This window comes from Mustela erminea, chromosome 14 (genome assembly GCF_009829155.1).
Source record: "Mustela erminea isolate mMusErm1 chromosome 14, mMusErm1.Pri, whole genome shotgun sequence".
Lineage (NCBI taxonomy): Eukaryota > Metazoa > Chordata > Mammalia > Carnivora > Mustelidae > Mustela > Mustela erminea.
The window spans coordinates 58,636,473-58,660,273 of NC_045627.1; the positions used below are offsets into that span (position 1 = coordinate 58,636,473).

A 23,801-nucleotide genomic window follows, 5' to 3' on the forward strand; every position below is an offset into this window, starting at 1 on the left:
CTGGTTGGAGGTGCCATGATTTTCATCCATATGAGAAAGCAAACTTAATAAATGCGTGTGTTCTGACTGCCCCACCGACTGGCTGTTCCCCCGTCTCTGTCCCTCTCCTCAGGGCTCCCTATTTTTTGAGACACAATATTGAAATCAGGCCAGTTAATAGCCCTATAGTGGCCTCTGAGTGGAAGGAAGAGTTGCACACCTCTCACTTTAAATCAGCAGCTAGAAATGATCAAGCATAGTGCGGAAGACACTAGGCCGAAGGCTAGGCCTCTTGAGCCAGTCAGTAGTGTTGTAAATGCAAAGGAAAAATTCCTGAAGGAAACTCAAAGTGCTGTTCCAGTGAACACGTGATGAGAAAGCAGAACAGCCTTATTGCTGATACAGAGAAAGTTCTAGGAGTTTGGATAGAAGCTCCAACAATTTCCTTAAGCTAAAGCCTAATCCAGAGCAAGGCCCTAACTTTCTTCAGTTCTGTGAAGTCTGGGAGAGGTGAGGAAGCTACAGAACAAAAGTGTGAAGCCAGCAGAGGCTGTGTCATGAGTTTAAGAAGCCATCTCCATAGTAAGATTAGCCAAGGTAGTGAATATAGCTGCATTCAACAATGGATTTTTCCATGTAGAGGAAACAGTCTTATGTCAGAAGAAGATGCCATCTAGGACTTGCATAGCTAGAGTGAAGTTATTGCCTGGCTCCCCATCTTCCAAGGACAGGTTCCCGCTCTTGTTAAGACTAATGCTGCTGGTGACTTGTAGTTGAAGCCCATTTACTCTACCCCAAATCCTAGAGCTCTTAATTATGCTAGATCTGTATTCACCAAGCCCTCAGTATCTCCGAGGTATGCCTGGATTCCTTAGGGGAGGGACTATGGGAGAGTGTATTGGTGGGGTTCCCTGGAATGAAGGCTAACATTCAGCCTGCACGGACTGGTGTGGCAGTTCTAGGTTGGTAATAGCCATTCTCCACTGTGATGGGGTAAAGCCTCTGCTCTGATTGGCTTGTGTCAGGGCCGTACTGATAGTTAAATATTCAAAAAAAATAAAGAACAAAGCTCTTTTGGGGAGCTTATTTTTTTTCCCCCTCTAAGAAAATTCCGTTTTAAGTGGAATTGTCTCCCTTACATCATTAGAGTCTCCACTAAATTAGCTGAAAGCTGTTGACCATTTGTTAATTATAAGCAAGATGATGTAATGTTCTAAGAAAGTAGTGGTTTGAGGGTAGGTCCGGTGTGACTCCAGAGGGTTAGGAGTTGAGCTTGTCAATAACTGAGGCCATGATGACACCCGTCAATCCCGTAACAGGAAGGGCCTGGAGTCCCCAAACTGGAGCCATTGGAAAGCACTAGAAGAAAACAGGTGTCGCTGCCACCAGCCGCACATACCAGCTTTGACACTTGCTGCCTGAAATGGTAGGAATGAACCTGTTTTCCTCCCTCCTGATTTTGAGACCCCCACCTTCTTTCTCGGACTTGAGGAGTTGGAAGGCAGTCTTCTAGCTTGCTTTTCTCCTATTTAGTGAGTCTTAGAAGGAAAATAGTCTGCTTTTATCTGCTTTTTGGAACCAGAACTTCAGATGTACCAGTCTGATGTAATACTGGCAGCTTCCCTGAGTTGAGTACCGGCCAGGCCTCAGATATAATTAAGGAGCTTTCCATACATGATTCCATTCAGCCCTCACCTTAATTCAGTGAGGAGGGCATTATTGTTCCCAGGATGCGGACGAGTCTGAGGCATGACCAGGGATACAGATCCAGGCCTGCTCTGGGGCACCCTGGGGTGATCTCACAGGTGTTACCTCTGTCCTAAAGGAGCTTACAGTCTGTTGTGAAAACAAGCCACACCTAGATCGTTACAAGGTGAAACTAACTATAGCATATTCCTCAAGCTCAATCTCTCAGTTTGTTATGAACCCCCAATGTTGATTTATTTTTGTAAATTATTTCAATATGCATAAATACAAATCTTGCATAAGTTCCTTACACTGCTAATATTTTGATGCATTTCTTTATAGACACCCATATATTTGGGGGCTTATTCTATATAGATTTGTATTATGATTTTTGGGGTTGTGTCTCACATATTAGCATTTTCTGATGTCAGTAACAATTTTAAAAATGAATATACTTTCATCCTTGCACCAATATAGGGATTTTACCATATATTTAACCATTCCCCTCTAGTTGGACATTTAGGTTGTCTCTGGTTTGTACCAGTAAGAAGCATACTATCACATCCATTTTTGTACATGAACCTCTGGCTGCCTTTCTGGTCATTTCCTTGGAATTAATACTTAAGAGAGAAATTATTGGGTCAAAGGGCATAAACCTTTTTTTAAGGCTTTTAGTATATCTCTCCAGGAAGGTTGTATTAATATGTTTGCATCTGGTATTGAAGGATCACATTGGGACCTAAGGGGTATCAGGAGAAAGTGGCATCTGAACCAGAACTTCAAGGGTGGGCAGGGCTGCTACCAGAGCAGGTAGGTGGAGGCATCTCGGGTGGTGATAACATGCCCAGACTCAGGGAGGAGAGTACAAGGTGCCTGGGGGAAATGGCAAGCATTCTGATTTAGTTATGCTGTGGCTCTCAAGCATTTTATGTGTCGAGCCCACTTAGAATGTTAAAATTTGGGGGAGAACATAAAATGTTCAAAATAGGAAACAACTCGTCAATAATGCAAAGACATCACCGCTGTGGTATGTTATCTAAATGCCCAGAAGCATCACCATTATGGTACGATTTCTTGCTCCCCCTGGTTCTGTGTTTAGAATAGAATGGTTTGTTGATCTCACCATGGTCTCATGTAGTATCAGGATGATGTTCTGGAAGGCACGCTGATGGTTTGCTGTTGGCATGAAGCCATACTGGTTGCTACTGTCATTCTTTGCTTGACCATTTCAGCTCTATGCCCCTCTTGACAGTCTTCCCACTGGTGGCACAGTGTGGTGGTGAAGAGAAGAAGGAAAGAACCCAGACTGCCTGGGTTCAAATTCCAGCTCTACCGTTTATTGGTCATGGGGCCTTATGCAGATTACTTCACCTTTGTGCCTTCATTTCTTCAACTGTAAAATGGGGTTGATGTTACCTTCCTTTATAGGATTATCTTGAGGATTAAACTGAGTTAATATACATAAAGCATTTGAAACAATGCTGTGCATAGAATAAGTACTTTTAATAAGCATTAGCTTTTGTTATTTATTGTATTTCTTCAGTTTGGCCCACTGGCTAAGATTTGGCAGCACACGTATGAAAGCTTTATGGCCCTAGTGGTATGTTGTGGCATTCCATCTCGGAGACCCAGAGGACCGAGAACTGCCTCCTTCCCAGCTCAGCGCACAGCTACAATGAATGGCTATGTGTCAAAGGTGAGATGTTTTTATTTGGGTTCATCACAGAGATTGAATAGAGTCTCATGACATTCATCCATATAAAATATCATAAAAATAGTTGCAGGCATAAATAAGAATGACTGTTCTATTTTATAACGCACAGTCCTTTTTGTTGATTACAAATAAGAAGTATATGAAGTTAAGATGCAGAAATTGTCTAATTTGATTTCAGCAATTTCTAAAAATTGAATTATAAAATTACGGACCCATAAAAAAGATGCTTTTTAAATGGAACCAGCCACCTTAAAAAATATCCTGAAAAATGTGGTTAAAACTTAATACTTCAAAGATAGAGAACAAAATAAAAATGTTGCTTGTTGGCTTGACTTTTGAGGACCTGGACCCTCCAGGAATCCTGGCCTTGGTGAAGTGACCTGACAAGCCTCTTGCTGGGATCCGTGTCAGATGCAAACAAAATTGCTCTTGATTTTGGTCCATAAATGGAGACAGGATTCCCTCATTACTGGATGACTTGAAAAGAAGCTTTGCTTTTGCTATGCATTTGGCTTCACAATCTTCATTGACAAATAATTCTAAAAAGAAAACAGAAAGAATGTTAAAAAAAATATTTAAGTTAGGGATTCTCAGCCTAGGCACTACTGACATCTAGAATCACATGACTTTTTGTCATCGGGGACTGGCCTGTGCACCGTGGCATGTGCAGCGTCTTGGCCTCTACCTGCCCCCCATCAGCTGCAGCCCCCAAAGCGCCAACCCAAATGTCTCCAAACATTGCCACCCATCCTTCTGAGTGCAAAACTGCCCCCAGTTGAGAACCACTGGTTTAAATCAAAAGAATCTAAATCAGTAAGAAGAGATTACTGTTTTTTAAATGGTCAAGACCGATCAGACTACTGGCAAGTAGAAACCAGTGTGTGTGGGCATCAACAAAGTATGATACTGGGGGCAAAGAGAACTTATATCTCTGCAGTTGTGGTTGTGACTCTGTTACCCTAACAAAAACAGCTGTTCTATTACCAATACGAGTCAAAGGAAGTCTTTAAATGCCTGGAGTGTCCCTTCTCCGCTTGGCAAAATGGGCTTTACTTCCTTGGTAAAAACCATCCTCAGCCATAGGATCCTATGCTCACCTGTTCCTATCTCTATAAAAGCTTGGCTTTCATAGTAATTTACTTATTCATATGTCTATTGTCCCTAGGCCATGAACTGCTCATGGGCAAGAAATCATGACTTGGTCACCTCAACATCTCAATTCCTAGCATGTAGTAGATGCTCAATAAATCCCGACTGAAAGAATGAAGGTATGAGTTCTGGACCCACCACCAGCAAACCTCCCATCTAGACTGGCATTCATGACTGAGGTGACTGAGGAAAATTTAAAAGGGAGAGTATGTGATGCAGGCCGTAAAGAACAAAGTTTTGATAGACACAACATGGGCAAGGGAACAGCATTAGCAAAGGCATCCTGGCAGGTAACGGCAATCCCTGTGGGGATCTGGGGGACTAGCTAGTTTGGGTGATGTTCAGGGTTAATGTAGACCTATACCGAGCCCAGATTTGGGGATCTGTGGATGCTAGGGTAAGGAGTTAGCTTGCAGGATGGTTTGGGACAAGAAAGTGTGAAGGTAGGGAGATCAGTCAGAAATGCTGGCTATTATCCTGACCCACATTGCTAAAAGTCTGAGGGATTTCTTCTAGAATTCCTGAAACCAATTTTTTTTTTCCCCAAACGAGGAAGTTCTGCCTGTAATCTGTGACACCCTAAGAACATCGTTTCCATCACAACACACATCACTAAATTTCCCACAGGCTGAAGGGCTGCAACGCCGCAACTGCTAAGTAGGTCAGTCTACTGAACAGCCACCAAGGCAAGAACCGAGCTGGACGGCCGACTGTAGTTCACGAGGCCGAGGGCCTTACCGGTAGGGAGTACAGGAGCACGGCCACGAAGAGCAGCAGGATGAGCAGGATCAGCAGGCCGATGATGACCCACTTAAAGCGGCGCCACACGATGAACTTCATGGTCTTACACGGGTTGGTGAACCAGAGGAAGGAGGTTTCTGGTCGGCTGCATTGCAAAGAAATGGTTTTACCCACCCAACTTGGTATTCTACTTCAGAACCTAACACACTTAATAACATTGATAAAGTCAAGCAAAGACATTATTCCCCTTAGCTGACTGAGAAAGATTTTTTTAACATTTTATGGCCCCCTAAGATGCTGAAGATACTCTGGACTTTGGTTTGTGGGAAAGGGGAGAAGTTAAAATGAAGCTAGATCACCAAGCTCTCCACCCTCTGCCCCCCACCCCCATGAAGTGCAAAATTAAGACAACACCGAATCCATTCCATTAAGCGTATTGGAAGGGGGGGCTTTCAGACTGCAGGTGTTTGGGGATCAGACATCATGGAGAACAAAGAGGGCCTCTCACTTTGGTGGGTCTAGCTTGGGGTTCATGTTGGGTTCATCACGTCCCTTCCCGGCTGGCCTCTCGTCCGCCTCCTTCTCATTGAGGATTTCCAACGTCATCTCCACTTTCCCCTTCAGTAAAGCAGAACAGGTTAAACACATGACATCACGTTTCACAAATATTTTCATTTCAACCCAAGGAGTATTCCCTGAGCAATGATTTTTATTCTTGTAAAACAATCCTTAGATTGCCCTAAATTTTCCTCAAGAGATTTCATCGCATTTCCTCTTCCATGTGTTTCTGAAGCAACCCCATGTGGGAAACTGAGAGGACAAATTGCTTTCCCTCCCTCTGCTCCCTACTTTTCATTCTCTGTACCCCGTCCTCTAACTTTCTCATATCCATCTCTTTGCCTTCTCATGCACCGTCCTTTGTAACTTTATTTGGAAAAGATTAACCTAAATCCTGCTAATGACAACATGCAGCTCCATACTTCCTGCTTAACCATGCTCGCCCCGCTGTACGGAGCGGGGAGGGCACTCCGTGGGTACTCGATGTACTGAGCTGAATATATGAATGAACGAATGAATGCTGCCTCTGTGTCCATACAGGTTCCTAAGTGACACACTGGACACCGTTTAAGGCTTCTACATGGATAATCCCGTGTGACGCTCACAGCAACCCTATAAACCAGGTACTGTGATGACCCTCATGTGTACTCGAGGATGCTGAGGCCCAAAGAGGTCTAAAAGTTGCCCACTTTTATGGCCAGACTTGTCACAGGCCTTCTGGACCCTGGAATGCCCACTAGGTCACCAGAAGTCTGAGGACCCCACCCCTGACAGCTGCCTCGGTGGTGGAGCCGGAGGACTTCCTCTGCTGACGAGTCCGACAAAGTGAGGGGTCTGACAGCGGCAAGTTGCTACATCTCTCCCAGTCTGTTCTGGGGGTTGGTTTTTTTATTTTACCTAGTTCAGTAGTAGTTTTATTTTTTAAGTAAAAAATTTATATGTTAAGTATGCTTCAGTTAAAATATTTTTTAATGTTCTACCCCCAGCCTGTTTCTTGAATCTACAAACTGGAGATAATGTCTCCTTTCTGGAATTGTCAGTACAACTAAATGAGATTATGTATAACTACTCTGTAGTGGTAGAAAACAGATAAATGGTTTCCTGGGTCAGGAGTGGAGAGAAGAGTAGACTGCAGGGGGCACAAAGAAACTTCTGGAGCAATGGGAATGTTCTGGATCTTGGTTCCGGTGGTGGTCTCAGAAGTGTATCAGTCAAAACTCATGGAATTGTGCACTTTAAGTAGATGCAGTTTATTCTGTGTAAATTATACCTCAAAGTTGTTTTCAAAACCATGATTATGAATGTGAGGCACTTAGCATGTTGCTGGGCTCCTAATGAGTGCTCTAGGATGTTAGCTGTTAGCAGCAGCAACAGTACATGACGAATGAGGTCCTCTTCTCTGACCTGGCACGGCGACCCGGACTTCTGCTTCTCTATCACAGTCTACCTGGGAGTTCTCTCAACTTGCTTATAAGTTCCAGCCTTTGTGTCCAGTGGATGTCAGGGTTCCCTGCTTCCTCCACATTCTTAAATTTATTGTTTTTAACAGGAAGAGTTGGAATTTGAAGTTCCTTTTTCTGTACTGAATTGTACCAAAAGCTCAGGGTAACTCAGCCTTCCTGGTGACGGAGGGTCCTCAGGAAATACCATGTAGCCGCCTGGGCTCCCAGCTTTTCCACCATTCCAATCTCTCCACCTTCCATACGAACCCACACAAATGCTCACAGCGCCCATCACCTTCCCCTGGGATCCCAGTACAAGCCATTCCTGTAATTTAAGGTCTCTCCAATTTAACACTTCCTTATCTGGCATCAGCTGAGGGCGGGCAGAGCCTAAATGACAAAAGGAATGAATGACCCGAACTGGGAAACAGTCCTACCGCCATCACACGGGAGCCATCTTTGTCTGCATAGCATGGCCACCAGCCTTTCATGGACTTCTGCTCAAATAGTGAGGCGGTTTTTGCCTTCAGGGGGTTCATGGCTTTGAGGTCTGGAATCATGTCCAAATTGCATTTCTCTGATGATTTTGCTGGAATGATGGTACGATGCAAGTCAAGTTCCAGGAAACCTAGCCAAGGAGACAGACCCAAATAAGCTTCAATGGATCAGCCATTGTTCACAAGTGAACAGAATGTTCTTGTCAGGGGAGAGGCAGACAGTGATTTCAAGCAGGTGATGGGTGAGTTAGAGAAAGGGATCCTGGTAGACATTTAAAATTCCTTCTGGATAGGGTGGAAAGTGGTAGAAGAAATGTCTGTCCACTGCTCTCCGTCTCAGAGGGTGATGTGGTTTATTTCTCAAAGATACAAATATAAACAGAGCTCTTCTACAAGCTCAAAAGAATTAAACATCTATAGACATCTGCCGAAGGCAGATTTGAAATGTGCTCAGAGCAGTCTCAAGCTACCCTGAACAGAGGCACTGTGGGCGCTCTGGCTACCTGTGCTTATTTAGGAGTCATATCTTGCTGAGAGGTGAACAGTGAAGCTTTTTTACGTTCAACTGAGGAAGGCAGTAGACTGATGAGGGGTTGTGGGGGATAGCCAGGGAACTCTAGGGAAGGCAAAGATCTGCATTTAAAGAGTGGGAGGGAAAACCAAAGCAGACCCAGGGCCTGGGAGGGGAATTCAGAAGAGCATTATGTTATTGTGGTGGTCTTGGGGCATGCGTACCGAGAAAGGGAAGGGCCCAAGGTGGGGGGTGTTTAATAAGTGCCTTTAACCACGGAGAAGGATGGACCCCGGTGAAAGAACAAGTGCTGGTGACATGAGGGGACTGAGAGCAGCGTGGAGGAGGAAGCCAATTCTGATGTGCTGTGGAAGCAGCGTGGGTAGTCTGGCTGTGGAGTCAAGGCTGAGGCATTCCCTTGTGGATATAGACTTTGAGTGTTCAAGGCAAGACAGGAGCTGGTGTAAGAGCCTCCTTGGGGGCCCTTGAATGCGGATGGGGCCTGCTGAAAAGAGTGACGTTCACTGTGCCGTTTTCAGAGGGCTTGAGACAGTGAGCAGGCAGGCCACACTGCCCCGAGGACATGGGGGCAGTGAGTACACCCAACCCCTCATTACCCATGGTACTGGTGATTTAAATCACTGACGCAGATTTTAATTGATTTCACTAATTCCAAGTAAAATTTCTTAGAGAAAAGTATCCAAATGTAAGCCCTACCCAAATAGTCATCCAGAGAAAACTTGTCATTATCCCATATCTGAATGATGAGTCTGGGTGGGACCCGGAATTCGGTTTGGTCAATACTCCAGAAATGCTCCTAAAATGACAAGAGAAAAAAAAACCAAGTGACATGGATTACTGGACTTTGAAACCTTACCCTCGGGTCCCTTGAAACCCTAGTATCAGGGCACGGGGCCTTCGTTCTCTTCCACAACCCCCTCTAACAACCCCTCCCCCTTACCCTCAACCCTCCGGCCCATGATATGGAGGGTAGCCAGGCTGCCCAGGAAATCTCAAGGCCACCAGCTGGGTGACAAAAAGGTTGGCCCAGGCAATTCCCAAACAGAAGGTTTCCGGCCTGCCATGTTCCTATCGGTGTGACTCCCTGCTGCCTCTCCTGTGGTCTGGAGAGTTAGATCTGTGGGTCCCCCACCCCAGACCACTAGGGCCAGCTCAGACGAACCTCCCAAAGCCAAGCTGTTCTAGGCCAGCCCACCCACACTAACACCTGCTGGGGTGTCACATTTGCTCAGTGACCTTCCACACCCCCGCCATGGATGTTTGAGCACACTCCTTTCACTCATGGGGGTGAGGAGACTGGGGATCAGCTTTCACTCTTATCAGCAGATTTAAAATGTCCTGATATTTTTGGCTTTTGAAAATATTGCTGTGTTTTACATGCTCTGGTCAACCCAGACCCACCGATTCCTCATTCTAAAGTTAAGTGGAGGGAGGGCTGGGTAAGGGTCCTCCAAGTTCTCACCTCTGGTCTCTGCCTCTGAACAATATTAGCCAAACAGAGTAACACCTCCACAGCCTAATTACTCCTGCATGCCTCAGGCTCCAGCAGAATGGGATTCCCCCAGTGTTTCATGAATTCAAAGAAGGATGGTTAGGTTGTTTCTTGTTTTTCTTTCTTTTTTTTTTTTTAGAGGAGGGGGAGAGAGAATCCAAGCAGGCTCCATGCCCAGAGCAAGCCTGACCTGGGGCTCGATTTCACCACCCTGACATCATGACCTGAGCCTAATCGAGTCAGATGTTTAACCAACTGAGCCACCCAGGTGCTTTGTTTCTTGTTCTTCAGATGACATCCCAGAAATGTTGGCTCTGAGGGACTAGGTAGCCCATTCTGGTGTTGGTTGGCCTCACTGACTGTCCCATGTGTGGTCATGCTCCCGCAGCGGCACACAGGGCACTGAGACATCCAACACTAAATGTGAGTAGGTAGGAAAGGCCGTCCCCTTCTTGCCGGTCTGCCTCACCATCTGGAAATGTGCGTGATTTGACATCAGGTTGGGCCTCTGTGTTCTAGAAAGTGCCCTTTGAAGGCATTTATCTCACTTGGCACGGAAAAGTGCTCCCTACACCAGCAGCACTGAGTAGCACTAGCAAAGGGTAGGGTCTGGCTAGGTGGGACATAAGGCAGGTGAATTCTGGTGAGGTCTAGGGAGAGGAGGTGAGCAGGCATAGCTAGGAAAGATTTACGGAATGTGGGGAGCAGGAATGGGATAGGGGACTATAAAAGGCATCTCTCATTATTGTCTGCTGAGATTCAGGCCCCTCTTTTGGGAAAAATCATCAGATTTTCCCTGGGGAAATCTCCTCCTATGCACTTTGGGAAGAACTGACTCTGTTTCGAACTCCAGAGCTGGGCCAGTCCTAGCACTGCATCCCCAGGCCACATTGGTTGGTTCCGGAATGGGAACGTGACTCCAAACAGAGAGAGACACAGAGGCCCAATTCCAGAACTCTGGTTGGCACCACTGGGGGTGGATTCTTCTACTTCTGCTGAGGATGCTGGGAGGGCAAGAGGTGGGCTAGGCTGCGGGCAGCCATCTTGCCTCACCAGGGAATGGGGTCCATGGGAAAGGGCAGAGAGTGGGGTGGAGAAAATGAGAGCAATTCCTAAAGACGACAGTTCAATCTTAAACCTGCCAACCCTGGACTTTTTAGTAATGTGAACCAATAAATCACTTTTTTTTGGTATAAGCCAATTTCAGTCGAGTTCTGTAACTAGAGTCTTACTAATTAAGACCATGAGAGCCTTGACCCTTGATGAAAGTGCTTTTGAAGGAGGTAAAGGAGATGCTGAGGTTTAATAAAGAAGGTGAAAGGGAAATTTCACCGAAATATCTTGCCTCTATTTGGCTAATGAGTCAAACAGTGCTGCTTTATGGGAAGAAATCAGTCTCCCTCTGACATAAAAACACTCGGGTATTTGCATATATGAACACAGCATCCTCAGGTCGACCCTTTATTAGGTCCTTTACCCTGTGCCCACCTGTTAGGCAGCGGCAGTTGTGTTTCTGATCTTTCTGAATTGCACAAAGAGCTGTCTTAGCTTTGTGACCCTAGGCAAGTATCTGCATGTCTGTGGGTCTCAGATTCCCCATCTCAAGGGGGAGCAGGGCTCATGACCTTGGAGGTGCTGGCAGCTCCTACTTTTCCCATATCTTTTAAGGTGGACCCATGACACCCGCTTCCCGCGGGCATAGATCAGAACTCACTTTTTTAGCAACAATACAGAGTTGTTCCGCTGGGAGGTAGTCAAATGGGAAAACAAATCTCCAGTTAAAATTCCCTTCACCATCCAAGGACCTGTAATGGACATCTGTTTTCTGTTTGTTTTCTTCATTGCCAGGAATCCAGCTGAAAAGCAGAAGCAAACAGACTTTAGCTTCATGTGATTGACAAGTAATCTAGCCGCAAAATTGTGCAGTGATTAGGGGAGTGAAGGGCAGGAGAATTAATGCACTTTTCTTGGACAGGTTCCAGTTATGTAGGGAGCTGGGGGTGATTTATGAAGGGGGGTGCTCTGTTGTATCCAACACAGGTTGTAGCCAAATAAAATATAATTCCTCTAAAGCCAAAGCAGGAAACCCTTTAGACTTCAGTTAGCAGGGATAAGGTGACATTTTCTGGAAAATATCAACAACATAGCTTCTATTCTGGGAACGCTGAAGCTTGCTGGCTACGATGCTAGTCTTCCTACCTATAACTCATCAGTGGCTGTCATCACTGCTGATAGGCTTAATGAATATGAGTTAGTTCAAAAATTTAGCATTTCCCCTTCCATGTTTTACTTAAGCAAACAACACAGGCATGACTCAAGTCATCCTACGACTTCCTTTTTTTTATTATTCTTAAATTCACTGTGATCACATTAATGAGACGAGCAAGGGAGATGTAAGCTGTTATTTCCATGTGCATCTCAATGAAAATTCATTTCCATAAACAATTTAACATCTTCACTTTTGACATTTGAAAAGTTTCTTGTGGCTTGTGCTTCGCAGGGAGTAGGCCTGTTGAAGGCATGAATGAACAAACATGTGAGGGAAGTTGCTGATGTCACATCTGCTACTATTGGGAAGGGTTCTGTTTGGGAACTAGGAGACCGCTTGATTTTAGACTGGGCAGAGGGCATGAGAATCCCACTGCAAAAAACCGTAGTGGAGTTTTTAAAAAAGACTGATACCTGGACGACACCCCCATTCTCTCCCCCCGCCCCCAAAGAGATTCTCAGTAGGAGGCAGGCCTGGCTATGAACACACTCTGCCACTTACCATTCTGGGCTTCCTCTCCCACCTGCAGATGAAGTTAACGATATGTGCTCCCTTCCCCTTGTCAACATGAGGACAGAGTGGAAGACTGTGGCTTAGAAGGGCCAGAATGGAAAGGGCAAAATCCCTGGTTGTGTTACTGATCATCTGCCATACTCAGCATGCCTTGTTTTAACTTCTTCCCAACAACTATATAGCTTGCTCCATTTTACAGATGTGAAAACTGAGGTCCAGACAGAATAACTTCCACAGGGGCACACAGCCATTAATGGACAGAATTAAATATTAAGAATTGAGGGAAACTGGAAGGGGAGGTGAACCACGAGAGACTATGGACTCTGAAAAACAATTTGAGGGTTTTGAAGGGGCGGGGGGTGGGAGGTTGGGGGAACCAGGTGGTGGGTATTGGAGAGGGCACGGATTGCATGGAGCACTGGGTGTGGTGTAAAAACAATGAATACTGTTACACTGAAAAAAAAAAATATATATATATATATATAAAAGAATTCTGAAGCCCTGGTTGGTCTGACTCCAAAGTCCAGGGCTATTCTTCTGCCTCAAGGGACCATAGAGAGTACCAGAAAGTCACATGCTACCATTAGATCCTATTGTTAATAGTGGTATTAATACCAATTAACTACAATAGTTGTCCTTGCTAGTTAATTAACTAATTAGCTAGCTTAGTTGAAAGGTTCATCTATTCACTTTTAACCTTTTAAATTAACTCGAGGAAGAGAGTTTACACTCTTTGGGTAGGACCTTGGTGACTTCACCTCCTTGACAAGATCCCCACAGTGCCACCATCCTCCTGCCCCAGACCGCTCACCCCATGAAGCTCCTCCCTCTTTTTCTCTCCTGAATCTTTTTTACTTAATTCTAAATATCAATCTTTTCACATTATTTTAAAACGAGTTAACTTTCTGTATTTGCGTATGCACATGTAAAAATTTGTATACCTCCCACACGTGAAGTGTCCTAGCTAGCCCGTTACCCTGTGGCAGACAGTAAGCACCGTGCGTATTAGGGTTAGGAATACACCATGTGTATCAGCATGTGGTGGTGCTAGGGATACTACTGATGCATGATTCATCTTTTCCCATACAGCATTTAGATTTTAATTCCAAACAGGACATGGTACTTTAGGTTGGGCTTTTATTCTTTGATTAGAGTTTTCTCTCAGTCCAGTATTCCTTGAGTTTCTCTGATTTGAAAAAAAAAAAAATAATGCTTATGACAGTCAAATAAATTTGCATATATATAATTAGCTAGGATTAGTTTTCCTTGGGGAATGGTAATAAGATCCTGAAATGAGAAAGAATAATGAAGAACTTGATGAAACATTCCCTGTTTACAGTGAACCCAAATGATAGTAATTATGTCTTCAACAAAGTTTTGATTGAAGGCCACTTGGGATCAAAAGTGAAACTTTGTTATCACTTTATGAATATATTAAATTTCAACAAATCTTATCTTTTACATATCAAAGAACCAAAGCTGGTCTCTGGAATAGTAATCCTACTAGCTAACACATACACAGTGGGATAGTTCATGTTCGGTGTTAGTGTGACTGGCCATAGGCTGCCCAGATGACACATTATTCTGAGTATATCTGTGAGGGTGCTTCTAGATGAAATTAGAATCTGAACCGGTGGACTGCGTGGAGTAGACTGCCCTCCAGTGTGTGTGGCCCTCATCCAATCTGCTGAAGGCCTGACTAGAACAAAAGGCAGAGGAAGGAGGAGTCAGCCTCTACTAAACCTCTCACTTTCCTGAGCCTCCAGGTTCCAGAGGGCAGAACCAGGGACTTCTCAGCCTCCAGAATCATGTGCGCCAAATCCTTAAAATACACTCTCTCTCTCTTGCTCTCTCGCTCTCCCTCTACACACACACACACACACACACACACACACACACTACTCCTTGTCTCCCTAGAGAACCCTGATACACATAGTGTTTACTGTCTGCCAGGCACTGCCCCAAATGCTTTGAGTTACTCAATATTCTGAATATCCCAGAGCAGCAGGTACTATCTGCAGATGGGAAACTGCGAGCTCACTGGCCCACCTGGTAGGGAAAGTTATCAGGATTTCAACCCAGGTAGTGTGGCTCCAGAGACCGGCATTTTCATCGCTATGCCATTCTGTACACAACCTCTTTGATGGGGACAGAACGTGAAACTAACACCAACATGGATTATGGTAATCGGTGATACAAGTAAGAGGATGATGAATGGCTCTGATGCTTCACATGTGGGATGCAGGCATTCCATAAATGGTGGAATCAAAGTTTTGTTTTGTTTTGGTTTGGTTTTAAATATGCTCACGTTTCCTCTTTTCCATGGACATTAGCTGCTGGTAGCAAAATATACAGAAACTGAAATATTAAAAAGCCTTCCTTGTGTTTCTAGGGCTACTCAAGGTATCATAAAGGAATAAAATGAACTGCACGACTAAAAAGAAAAAACAAGGCTGATAATAAACTGAACCCACTTTACAAGAGATGTAGAAGTATGTATCGGTGCTAACAGTCATTTGATACGGCTGCTTATAAACAAGATTCATACAGATTTCTCTGTATGTCGCTGGAGCTCCCTAAGCAGATTAAAGAAACAGCTTCCTCTGACCAAGGATCCTAGAGAGGACACCTTGAATAATGCTGCTGCCCATTCCTTTTCCGTCAAAGCCAAGTGAGCATCTAACCTTACCCTTTGACATAGATGTCACTCATTTCCTCTCCTGTGACGCTCTTCTCGTCCAAGAGAACGTCCTTGGTATTCCAGATGATCACGCGCAGGTAGTACCTACAAAGAGCACGTTTTTGGTTTTTGTTTTTTGTTTTTTTTTTAAAGATTTTATTTATTTATTTGACAGACAGAGAACACAAGTAGACAGAGGCAGGCAGAGAGAGAGGAAGGGAAGCAGGCCCCCTGCTGAGCAGAGAGCCCGATATGGGACTCGATCCCAGGACCCTGAGATCATGACCCGAGCCAAAGGCAGCGGCTTAACCCACTGAGCCACCCAGGCGCCCTGAAGAGCACGCTTTGAAGGTGCTTTTTTCTCTGGTCTTGCACCCCGGCCCCAGTCCAATGTAGCAGGCTCTCAAGACTACTTACTTTTTGGCTTTCCTGGGGGTGATGTTGAAAGGAGGGCCTGGCGGTCCCAAACTCTTAGGGAAAACATCTACCCACATCTGAAGTTTCCCCTGAATCGTTCAAAAATGAAAAAAGAAATGAAGTTGTATTATGAGTAGCAGAGACTATAACTTTCTTTCAGATTTTCTAGGTGAGACTGTTTCTTCAGGCCTGCCTATGTGCTATCCATATGGAAAGTGACAAAGGAGAGCAGAGGAGCAAACCGAGAAAAATAATCTGTCTTCACTGTCCTTTAGGCCACCCACTTCCCACTCTCACAGGAGTCTCTGACGGCTGCATGTGCCCACCTCTATCATCGTCTGAATGTCCCATTGCTAACACAACCCCCAACACACGCACATGCACCCTCTTATAATGACTTGGAACTTGGATCCTTCACTCAGAACTCTATCACATTGCCTACTTATTATCAGTCCTGATTTTGTGACAACGAAGGGTTTCTCTACTCACCTCCAAATAGGAAATCAAAATAATGTAAAATGGTATTTAATTTATAAAAGACTTACAACATGGTACTTTCTTTTCTTTTTTTTTTTTTTTTAAATTTTATTTATTTATTTGACAGACAGAGATCACAAGTAGGCAGAGAGGCAGGCAGAGAGAGAGGGAGCAGGAAGCAGGCTCCCTGCTGAGCAGAGAGCCCGATGCGGGACTCGATCCCAGGACCCTGAGATCATGACCTGAGCTGAAGGCAGCGGCTTAACCCACTGAGCCACCCAGGCGCCCACAACATGGCACTTTCAAAGGAAAGACCCAAACAATGGCAAGACCCTCCCTCATCACTATCCACGTGGCCCATGTGATGAGCCACCTGGCGCACTGTGGCCCAGTTTTCTCCCTGGCTCTGAGGTCTCAGTACCACCTCACCCAAGTGGGGCCTAGCACAGTGCTTCCCCATGCTGTGGACAGTTGGGCCAAGGTATTTGGAAGTAGATGGGGCTACACTGTAACATAAAAACCTTAGAAACGCTCTATCACATTCTGATACATAGAAAGGTGACCACAGGAAGAGCACAGACGAACAGAATGAGAGAGAGAAACAGACAAGAGAGGGGAGAGATCCTGGTCCAAGATTGTTCTGAGCCACAGTCACCCTCCTGCCTGGATTTAGTGAATTACTTGGAAATTCTTAAAATAATGCCGCTTTGGAATAAAGCTAATCTGAGTTGCTTTTCTATTTCTTGTCTATCTAAAAGTGTCCAAAAGAGAAGAGGCACATGTGGGTCAGCTCCTGCCACGGTGTTTGGGATGTGGATGATGGGTTTTCACAGGGAGAACGCTCTTACCTGGGAGATGTTGGGCTGGAAGGTGCTGTGCAAAGTCCTGGTTTCCACATGCTCAGGGACCAGTCCCTGAGTCCTGAGGATATGAAGGGCAAGACGCTCATCAGGGGCCCCGAGGTGCTGGTGCAGGATTTTGTTGGCTTCTGGAATGGAAAATGGCATTGATAGGGATGGGCATCTGCAAACCGTTCAACCAGATTGCCTGGAGGGGCATGCAACCCTTCATCCCAGAAGGGCGAACTGGGCGAGCAGGGCTAGTGTGCGAACTTGGATCTGTGAAGGACTCATGGAGAGAAACAGCTCTCGACTACGGGCCCTGCCCCAACCAGGCTCACAGCTGACTTGGGGGCTGCCAATAGCAAAGGGGCCAGAACACACCATAATGTGTCCATGAGAGCAGCCTCTGTTTACTTTTCTGGCAGAGGCAGCCAGATTCTGTTTCACAGCCAGATTCTGTTTCCCAGCCTCCCTTGCAGTTAGGTGTGGACACACGATCTAGTCGGGCTCGAAAGTAACACAGAAGTGACACGTGTATCACTTCCAGACCTGGCACATAAAACCCTCTCATGAAAGATATTCTAGGTGCTGTTCCCTTTTGGATGCAGAAGGAACAGCAACTTCAGGTGCCTGAGTTGAAGAGCAGAGCCGCAAGACGGAAGGGCCTGGGTCTGTGATGCACTGCTGCCTGTTGGAATACCGAGTGAATTTCAGAGAAATAAACTACTGTTTTAAGCCACTGACATGTGACATGTGAAAGTCTAGCTGTTATAGAGTCTAGCATTACTGTGGTATTTTACAATCAGCCCTTGAATTCTTGGACACTTCTCCCATGGAGAGGTGGAGTCTCTGTCCTCCTCCTGTGAATCTGGAGACCTATCTGAGCACTCAAGTGTGGAGGAAGAATACTGTGTGACTTCTCAGGCAAGGCAGGCAAGTCCGCGTAGCTTCTGCTGGTCCTTGAAGGGAAGCCACCTGCCACATACGGAGCATGAGTATCTGGAGACTGCCCTTCTGGAAGGGCCTGAGGGGATATTCTGATTGTTAGCCCCAGCCAAGAGCCAGCAGCAGCTGAGCATGAGTATCTGGAGACTGCCCTTCTGGAAGGGCCTGAGGGGATATTCTGATTGTTAGCCCCAGCCAAGAGCCAGCAGCAGCTGCCAGCCGTGCATACAGGCCATCCTCAACACCCAGCTTCGTCAAGTCTTGGGATGACTGCAGCCTCCCCTGCCCTCAACGTCTGATAGCAATGAACCACAGGGCCCGCTCAGGTGAGACGTGCCCAGTGAGCCCTTCCTCAGCTCCTGACCTGCAAAACTGAGCAAAATGAAATGGGTGTTTTTCAGCTGCTAAGTTTTGGGGTGATTTGTTAGGTAACAAGAGTAACTGGAATGAGCCTTGTGACTGAGAGTTAGTTATTTGGGGGAACTCTTAGCTATGAGGCCACATGGCTTGCCAGTTAATTCCCAGTCCCTTTTGCAAGTTCTCATGTTGACAGCAACATCAACATCTCCTAAGCAGCTCATCCCCCCTGGTACTAAGTCCTCCTCAAATGGAAGGGAAGGACAAAACAGTTTCTTGCTGTGTTGAGAATAAAGAGCTGAGGATTGGGAAAGCAACTGTACTCCCAGGGGTCTGTACTCAGCCCTCCCTGGAGATCCTGCACGCCCTCCAAGGCAAGCCCCACGGCCGCCCGCTCCGGGAAGCCCCCCTCCCTACGCAACACTGAGTAACACCGCAGCTCTTACGCTGTTAAGCTTATCTCAAGCTTTGTCGTAGTGCAGCTAGCTGGCCATGTGTCAGGACAGAGTGTATTATAAATTACTGCTGGAGAAAGAGCAAGACCCCAAGCTCAGACGTGGGCCAGATGTGAACTCAGAAGATTCTTCAAACCACCCCCACCCCCCATATCCCTGGGCCTTCTCAGAGAAGGGCTGGAGGAACAATGGACTAAGCCTGGGAGAGAAAGGCTCTCACTACCACCTGAGCACTTTTGAGCTAAATTATGAACTAATTATGCATTACATAAATAGTTAATTACTAGAACTTTGTGTTCAAAGCTCGAATGGCTATGACCTAAAAAGGTCAAGTGAAACAGAAGACAGACAAGAAAATGTGTATACTTTGACACTTGACAAGACAGCAGAGCTCGGCTATAATGGGGCTTTTGTTAGATAGTCATGTGTGCAGAGTCTCCTGTGGTATAACCAGGGCACGGCTCTGCCCCTCCCCCCACCCCAAAGAGATGGGCTATTACACTTTGTAACCAGCTGGTCTATGGTTATGTACTTACCAAATTCATCCAAGCTGTAGTCCCGCCCTCCATATCTGATTCGGCTTCCATCTTCGGAAAGGATGGGTGGTGGGAAGCCTTTGTATCTGGCTACATTCTGAAGCAACTGTGTTGGTTTCAACTGATCTCGCCAGGTGTTTACGCCAGAACTGTAAAGAACATTCCACACCCAGAGTTACTGCGGGGCACACAGGTCCTTCTTGGCTTCATATGCACATACTCCCAGTACTCACAGGCGTGCCCACGTAACGAGGGAGCAGGGAGTGTGCTCTACCATCTGGCTCTTGTCTAGAAATCTATTTCAGGCCCCAAGTCCACAGTTACTCTGGCCTCAGCCAATGGATCCTTTCCCAGCTCCCCGCAATTTCCTCCTCCATAAAAATGAGGGGCCTGCTTACAGTAATCACAACAGACAAGCTCATAAACATAAACTTCAAGCTGTAGCTCATTACACACTGTGCGAAGATGCCAAACAGCACTTAGGGGGCAAGACAGCCATCACAAAACTGATCAGGGGTCGGGGGAGAGCACGGCAATGCTATGGCCCTGTTCTCCCGCAGATAATCCCTTTATTAAAAACACTCAGAGGAGCAGTGGCTCAGTGAAGACAGGCACTGTGTAGAGAACCAAGACTTCCCCACGTACTGATGTCGATGGAGCAAACGGTCTACATTTGTGGCCCAGGCAACTTACATACAGTACTGCTCAGGTATGCCGCAGTGGGACCCAAACCGGGAGAGGAATCGGTTTTCCAGATCAATGATGGTTTCTCCCACCTTTTCATCACGGGTAAAGGTGTCATAATCATAGACAGAGATTTTCAGATCTTTTTCTTGAGGTAAGTAGCAGCACAGTTCGTACATTCTAAATAAACAAATGCAAAGTTAGAATCTCCAGGATTCTATGCAGGCCTCTCCAAAACTCCCCAGGGCTTTGTGCAGAGAATCCCCAGGTGGCAGCGGCAGGGCTGGAGAACTGCGGTGACTGGGACAGCCAGGTGGGGGCAGTGGCTGGCGGCACTGGTAAGAGCATGGCTCTAAATACCTATGTTTGAATCCCAACCCTGCTGCTTACTAGCTGTGGGACCACAGGCCAGTTAGGTCACCTCCCTGTGTCCGGTTTTCTCGTCTGTAAAATAGTGATAGGATACCTACCCTCCCGTGTTGGTATAAGGGTCGGGTAGAGGACCGTTTAGAAAGCCTCTGGCATGACTGCATCACTGAAAGCCCAGTCACTATGATAATATTAGTTACTCACTGTAGTATCACTAACGTTATCATCACATGCCTATTAACTGGGGCACCCAGGCATCGCTGCCCAGCTGGGAGATCAGTGAGACACAGCACCCTGATTTACAGCGCCCTCTCGGTGCCCCTGCTAATCCCTCTACCCCAAGAGAGACCACCACCCCAAGAACATCCCTGACCCCTGCAAGAGCACTGTGAGGGGGTGTTAAGGGGTATGCACCAACAAAGTGTGAAGGGCAAAGTGCCAAGAAGGTGGTGCCTCCACCCACGCCCTCTGGTCTGCCATATGCTTTTCTGTAGATTCCATACTAAAATGAAAATGCATCTGAGATAAAGATATAGAGCCCTCCCGCCGGCAGGTGTGCAGCCTGCCGTAGGTTCTGAAAGGATGATAAACAGGAATGGCCCCAAGCTCTGGATGGGCGAGGTTTGGTTCTATATTTGCACCATCCACATAGGTATGGGGCCTACGGTATGTGCTCAACAAATTTGGTTGTAGGGAAACTATCAGAGGCCTCTCCCTTCTCCTTGCACAGGGGTGTGTGGACTGGTTCCTGCCCCCAAAGCCAGGAATGTTAATCCATTTGAACAGAAGGGTGTGTGCCATTGCTGCCGGGAGGAAAGCTTCCAGGATGTGTCCTGGATAAATCTCAACGCCTTCTCTAGATGGCTGTAGCCAGGCAGGGCCCTGCAGGAGGCAGGCAGCCACATGAGAAAAGGCACATGAATTGTGACCACACATGAAGCCCTGAATCCACACATGCCCCACAATATTACATTTTTAGAACTGAATTCCAAGGGAGATAAAACATGTGTCCCTCGAGAAAAAGAATTCTTTCGTCAAATATGGTTGAAAACCAGTTCTTTTGGGAGTGCCTCCAGTCAAACTAAAGTCTCTGAGAAGTCCTGCAGTTATTATCTTTTTTAACCCAGGTGTCTCAGTTTGATGAAGGAGTACTTCTTTTCCTGGAACACCAATTAACATTCTATAGAAGACATACATTCTGCTGAACTCTATCTGGACGTCACTATGGTGGGGAGGAAACATGCTGAACGACAGCTGAGCATGTGGGAAAGATTGCTTCTTTCTGAATTCCTCAGAATCCCTGAGGGTCTCTGCTGAGAAGAAAGTCACCCCCGTAAGATTGGGGCCAACGACCAAGAGCTGTCCAAGGGGCTATAGAGCCAGCATTGCCTCGGGGAGGGCGAATCTGCCTATACAGCAGGCACGAGCTGGCCGTGCAGAGCCTGACAGCATCACTTCCTCCCCGGGTGCCTCCTTGCAAGACTTCCTGCCACTTAATTAAGCCTGTGCCTGGCTCCTCTGAGACGTGCGATTCAGACAGGGCTGCCTTTCTCCCGTAAAAGCTGGCTTTTCCCTGCTTCCCTGTCTCCCTCACATGGAGCCCTCCTTCCTGCCCTACGTGCCTTTTCCTGTCTAGACCTCAGGGCTGGATCAGCGGAAGAAAAGGAAAATGATCATATTGCCGTGCCAGAGGATTACTTCCATTCCCTGGGCCCGGCATGCAGCTTTGGGGTGTGCAGCAGAGGGGTGTGTGTGTGTGTGTACAGGTTAGTACTGAGTGAGCTGAGTGAGCGTGAGGCCGTGTGTGTGTGTGTGTGTGTGTGTGTGTGTGTGTGTGTATGTCACAGGGTGTGACTGTGTGTAAGGCAGAATAGCATGTGTGAACCTGAGAGGCTCTGAATGACAAAGACTTCGTGTGTGTGTTCATGTGCGTGCACACACACACACACACACGCACACACAGGAGAGAAAGCACAAGGACACAAACCAATGAACATGAGTAGAAAAGGAGAGGGTGGGCAAGATAAGCCAGAAATGAAAATATAGGCCACACATCAAACAAGAACAAAGAATTCTCCCACTTGGCAAGGTTCTGGGAAAATAACACAGTTTTCACCAATATTTTGTACAATGAACATTTATGGAATGGCTTTGCCACGACTATGAAACATTGTGATGGCTTCATATGAAGGTTTTGCCATGAATAGGAATGTGATGGCTTTGCCGTGTGATTTGGTGGCTTTGCCATGAACATGAAGCGTTACCGAGGGTGTTCGAAAAGCCTGGGGCTTGGTCAGGAAGTTCTGCCTTGGCCTTGGCTCCAGCACATACCAGCTCCGTTGACAGAGCGCTGGCACGTGCTTCCCTCCCCTGTGGTCGGGGGCTGCTGGCCTCGGCCCTGCCCCGCGGCGAGGCTGCAAACGGACAGGAAAATGAGATGGTGGCAGCCACAGAGCCCTAGTGTGGATACAACACGGCCACCGTGGTCAGATGGCCTGGGTTCGAATCCCAACTCAGCCGTTTACCAGCCAAACACACGCGGCATTGGTTCACTCTGGGCCTCAGTTTCTTCTGTTGTCAAACGGGGATGAACAAGAGCACCTCAGAGCTGTGGCACTTCTGAGAGGTTTCATATCAGCGGCTCAGCAGAGGGCATACACCCAGGGAAAGCTTGGCAAATATGAGCTACTGTTAAATGTGGATGCGGCTGACAACTGAAAAATATGGGTCCCCTTTAGAGGTGCTGGGTCTTTGCCACCCCCTGGAGAAGGGGCTCCTCCCCTGGAGACGATCAGTGTCACAGCCCAGAAACAAGTCTAAAGATGAAGAAACCAGAGCTTTTTTAAGAGTTTTCAGGAACAGGAGGCAGAGGGGCATTCTGACCCCATGACTTTCTGCCCCCTCCTCAGTTCTGCTAGGGAGCTCATTAATCCATTCGCTGGATCAAAATGTCCCAGAGGACAGAGCCTGGTCTGGATTCTGGGAGGGGCAACCAGCACGTTGCTACAGGTAAGTCATGCTGCCTGTCCTTGTCTAGAACTCACAAACTTATTGGACTTCTGGACCTTGTGCTGCCCACTCCCGGACCCCTTGCCCCCTCAGCCTCCTGGGTGCAGAGCAGCCCGGCTCACGACCTGGCTTTCCTGTCTTCCTGGCACTTCGCACTCGCGTCTATGCTTGCACATTTACCACCTGCTCTGCCGCCCAGAAGGTTCGTCTAGTTTGTAGTCACAGTTTCAGGCCCTAGAACAGAGCTCGGCCCAGGTCACATCCTTACCACATACGCCGTGAAAAATAAATGACAGGAAAACGTTTAGAAATGTTCGTTACCTGCCGAAAACCGGGTTGAGGGTGTTGGGGACGTAGTGGTCTCGATCTTCGATTACCTTTTTGCCCAGTGTTATTTTTATATAAGGGTCACACTGCAGGGACAAAACAGAAGGTAAGCTGTGTCACCAAGGGGTGTA

The 23,801-nt window shown here is 46.6% G+C and overlaps 1 protein-coding gene across 6 annotated transcripts in view; it reads right to left on the reverse strand.

The window, feature by feature from the left end:
* Positions 1-3,355: 3,355 nt before the first annotated feature.
* MYOF (myoferlin) overlaps positions 3,356-23,801 on the reverse strand; it is a 158,976-nt gene continuing 138,530 nt past the window's right edge. For all 6 annotated transcript variants that reach the window (XM_032314143.1, XM_032314140.1, XM_032314142.1 and 3 more), the window contains 12 exons: positions 23,665-23,756; positions 19,975-20,145; positions 19,282-19,430; positions 16,995-17,134; positions 15,670-15,758; positions 15,262-15,357; positions 11,505-11,646; positions 8,995-9,094; positions 7,707-7,897; positions 5,778-5,887; positions 5,267-5,414; positions 3,356-3,918 (listed from right to left, as the gene is read on the reverse strand). In XM_032314143.1, the coding sequence (XP_032170034.1) occupies positions 3,880-3,918; positions 5,267-5,414; positions 5,778-5,887; positions 7,707-7,897; positions 8,995-9,094; positions 11,505-11,646; positions 15,262-15,357; positions 15,670-15,758; positions 16,995-17,134; positions 19,282-19,430; positions 19,975-20,145; positions 23,665-23,756 (1,467 nt within the window). In that variant the 3' untranslated portion in view covers positions 3,356-3,879. The remainder of the gene's footprint in view (positions 3,919-5,266; positions 5,415-5,777; positions 5,888-7,706; positions 7,898-8,994; positions 9,095-11,504; positions 11,647-15,261; positions 15,358-15,669; positions 15,759-16,994; positions 17,135-19,281; positions 19,431-19,974; positions 20,146-23,664; positions 23,757-23,801) is intronic.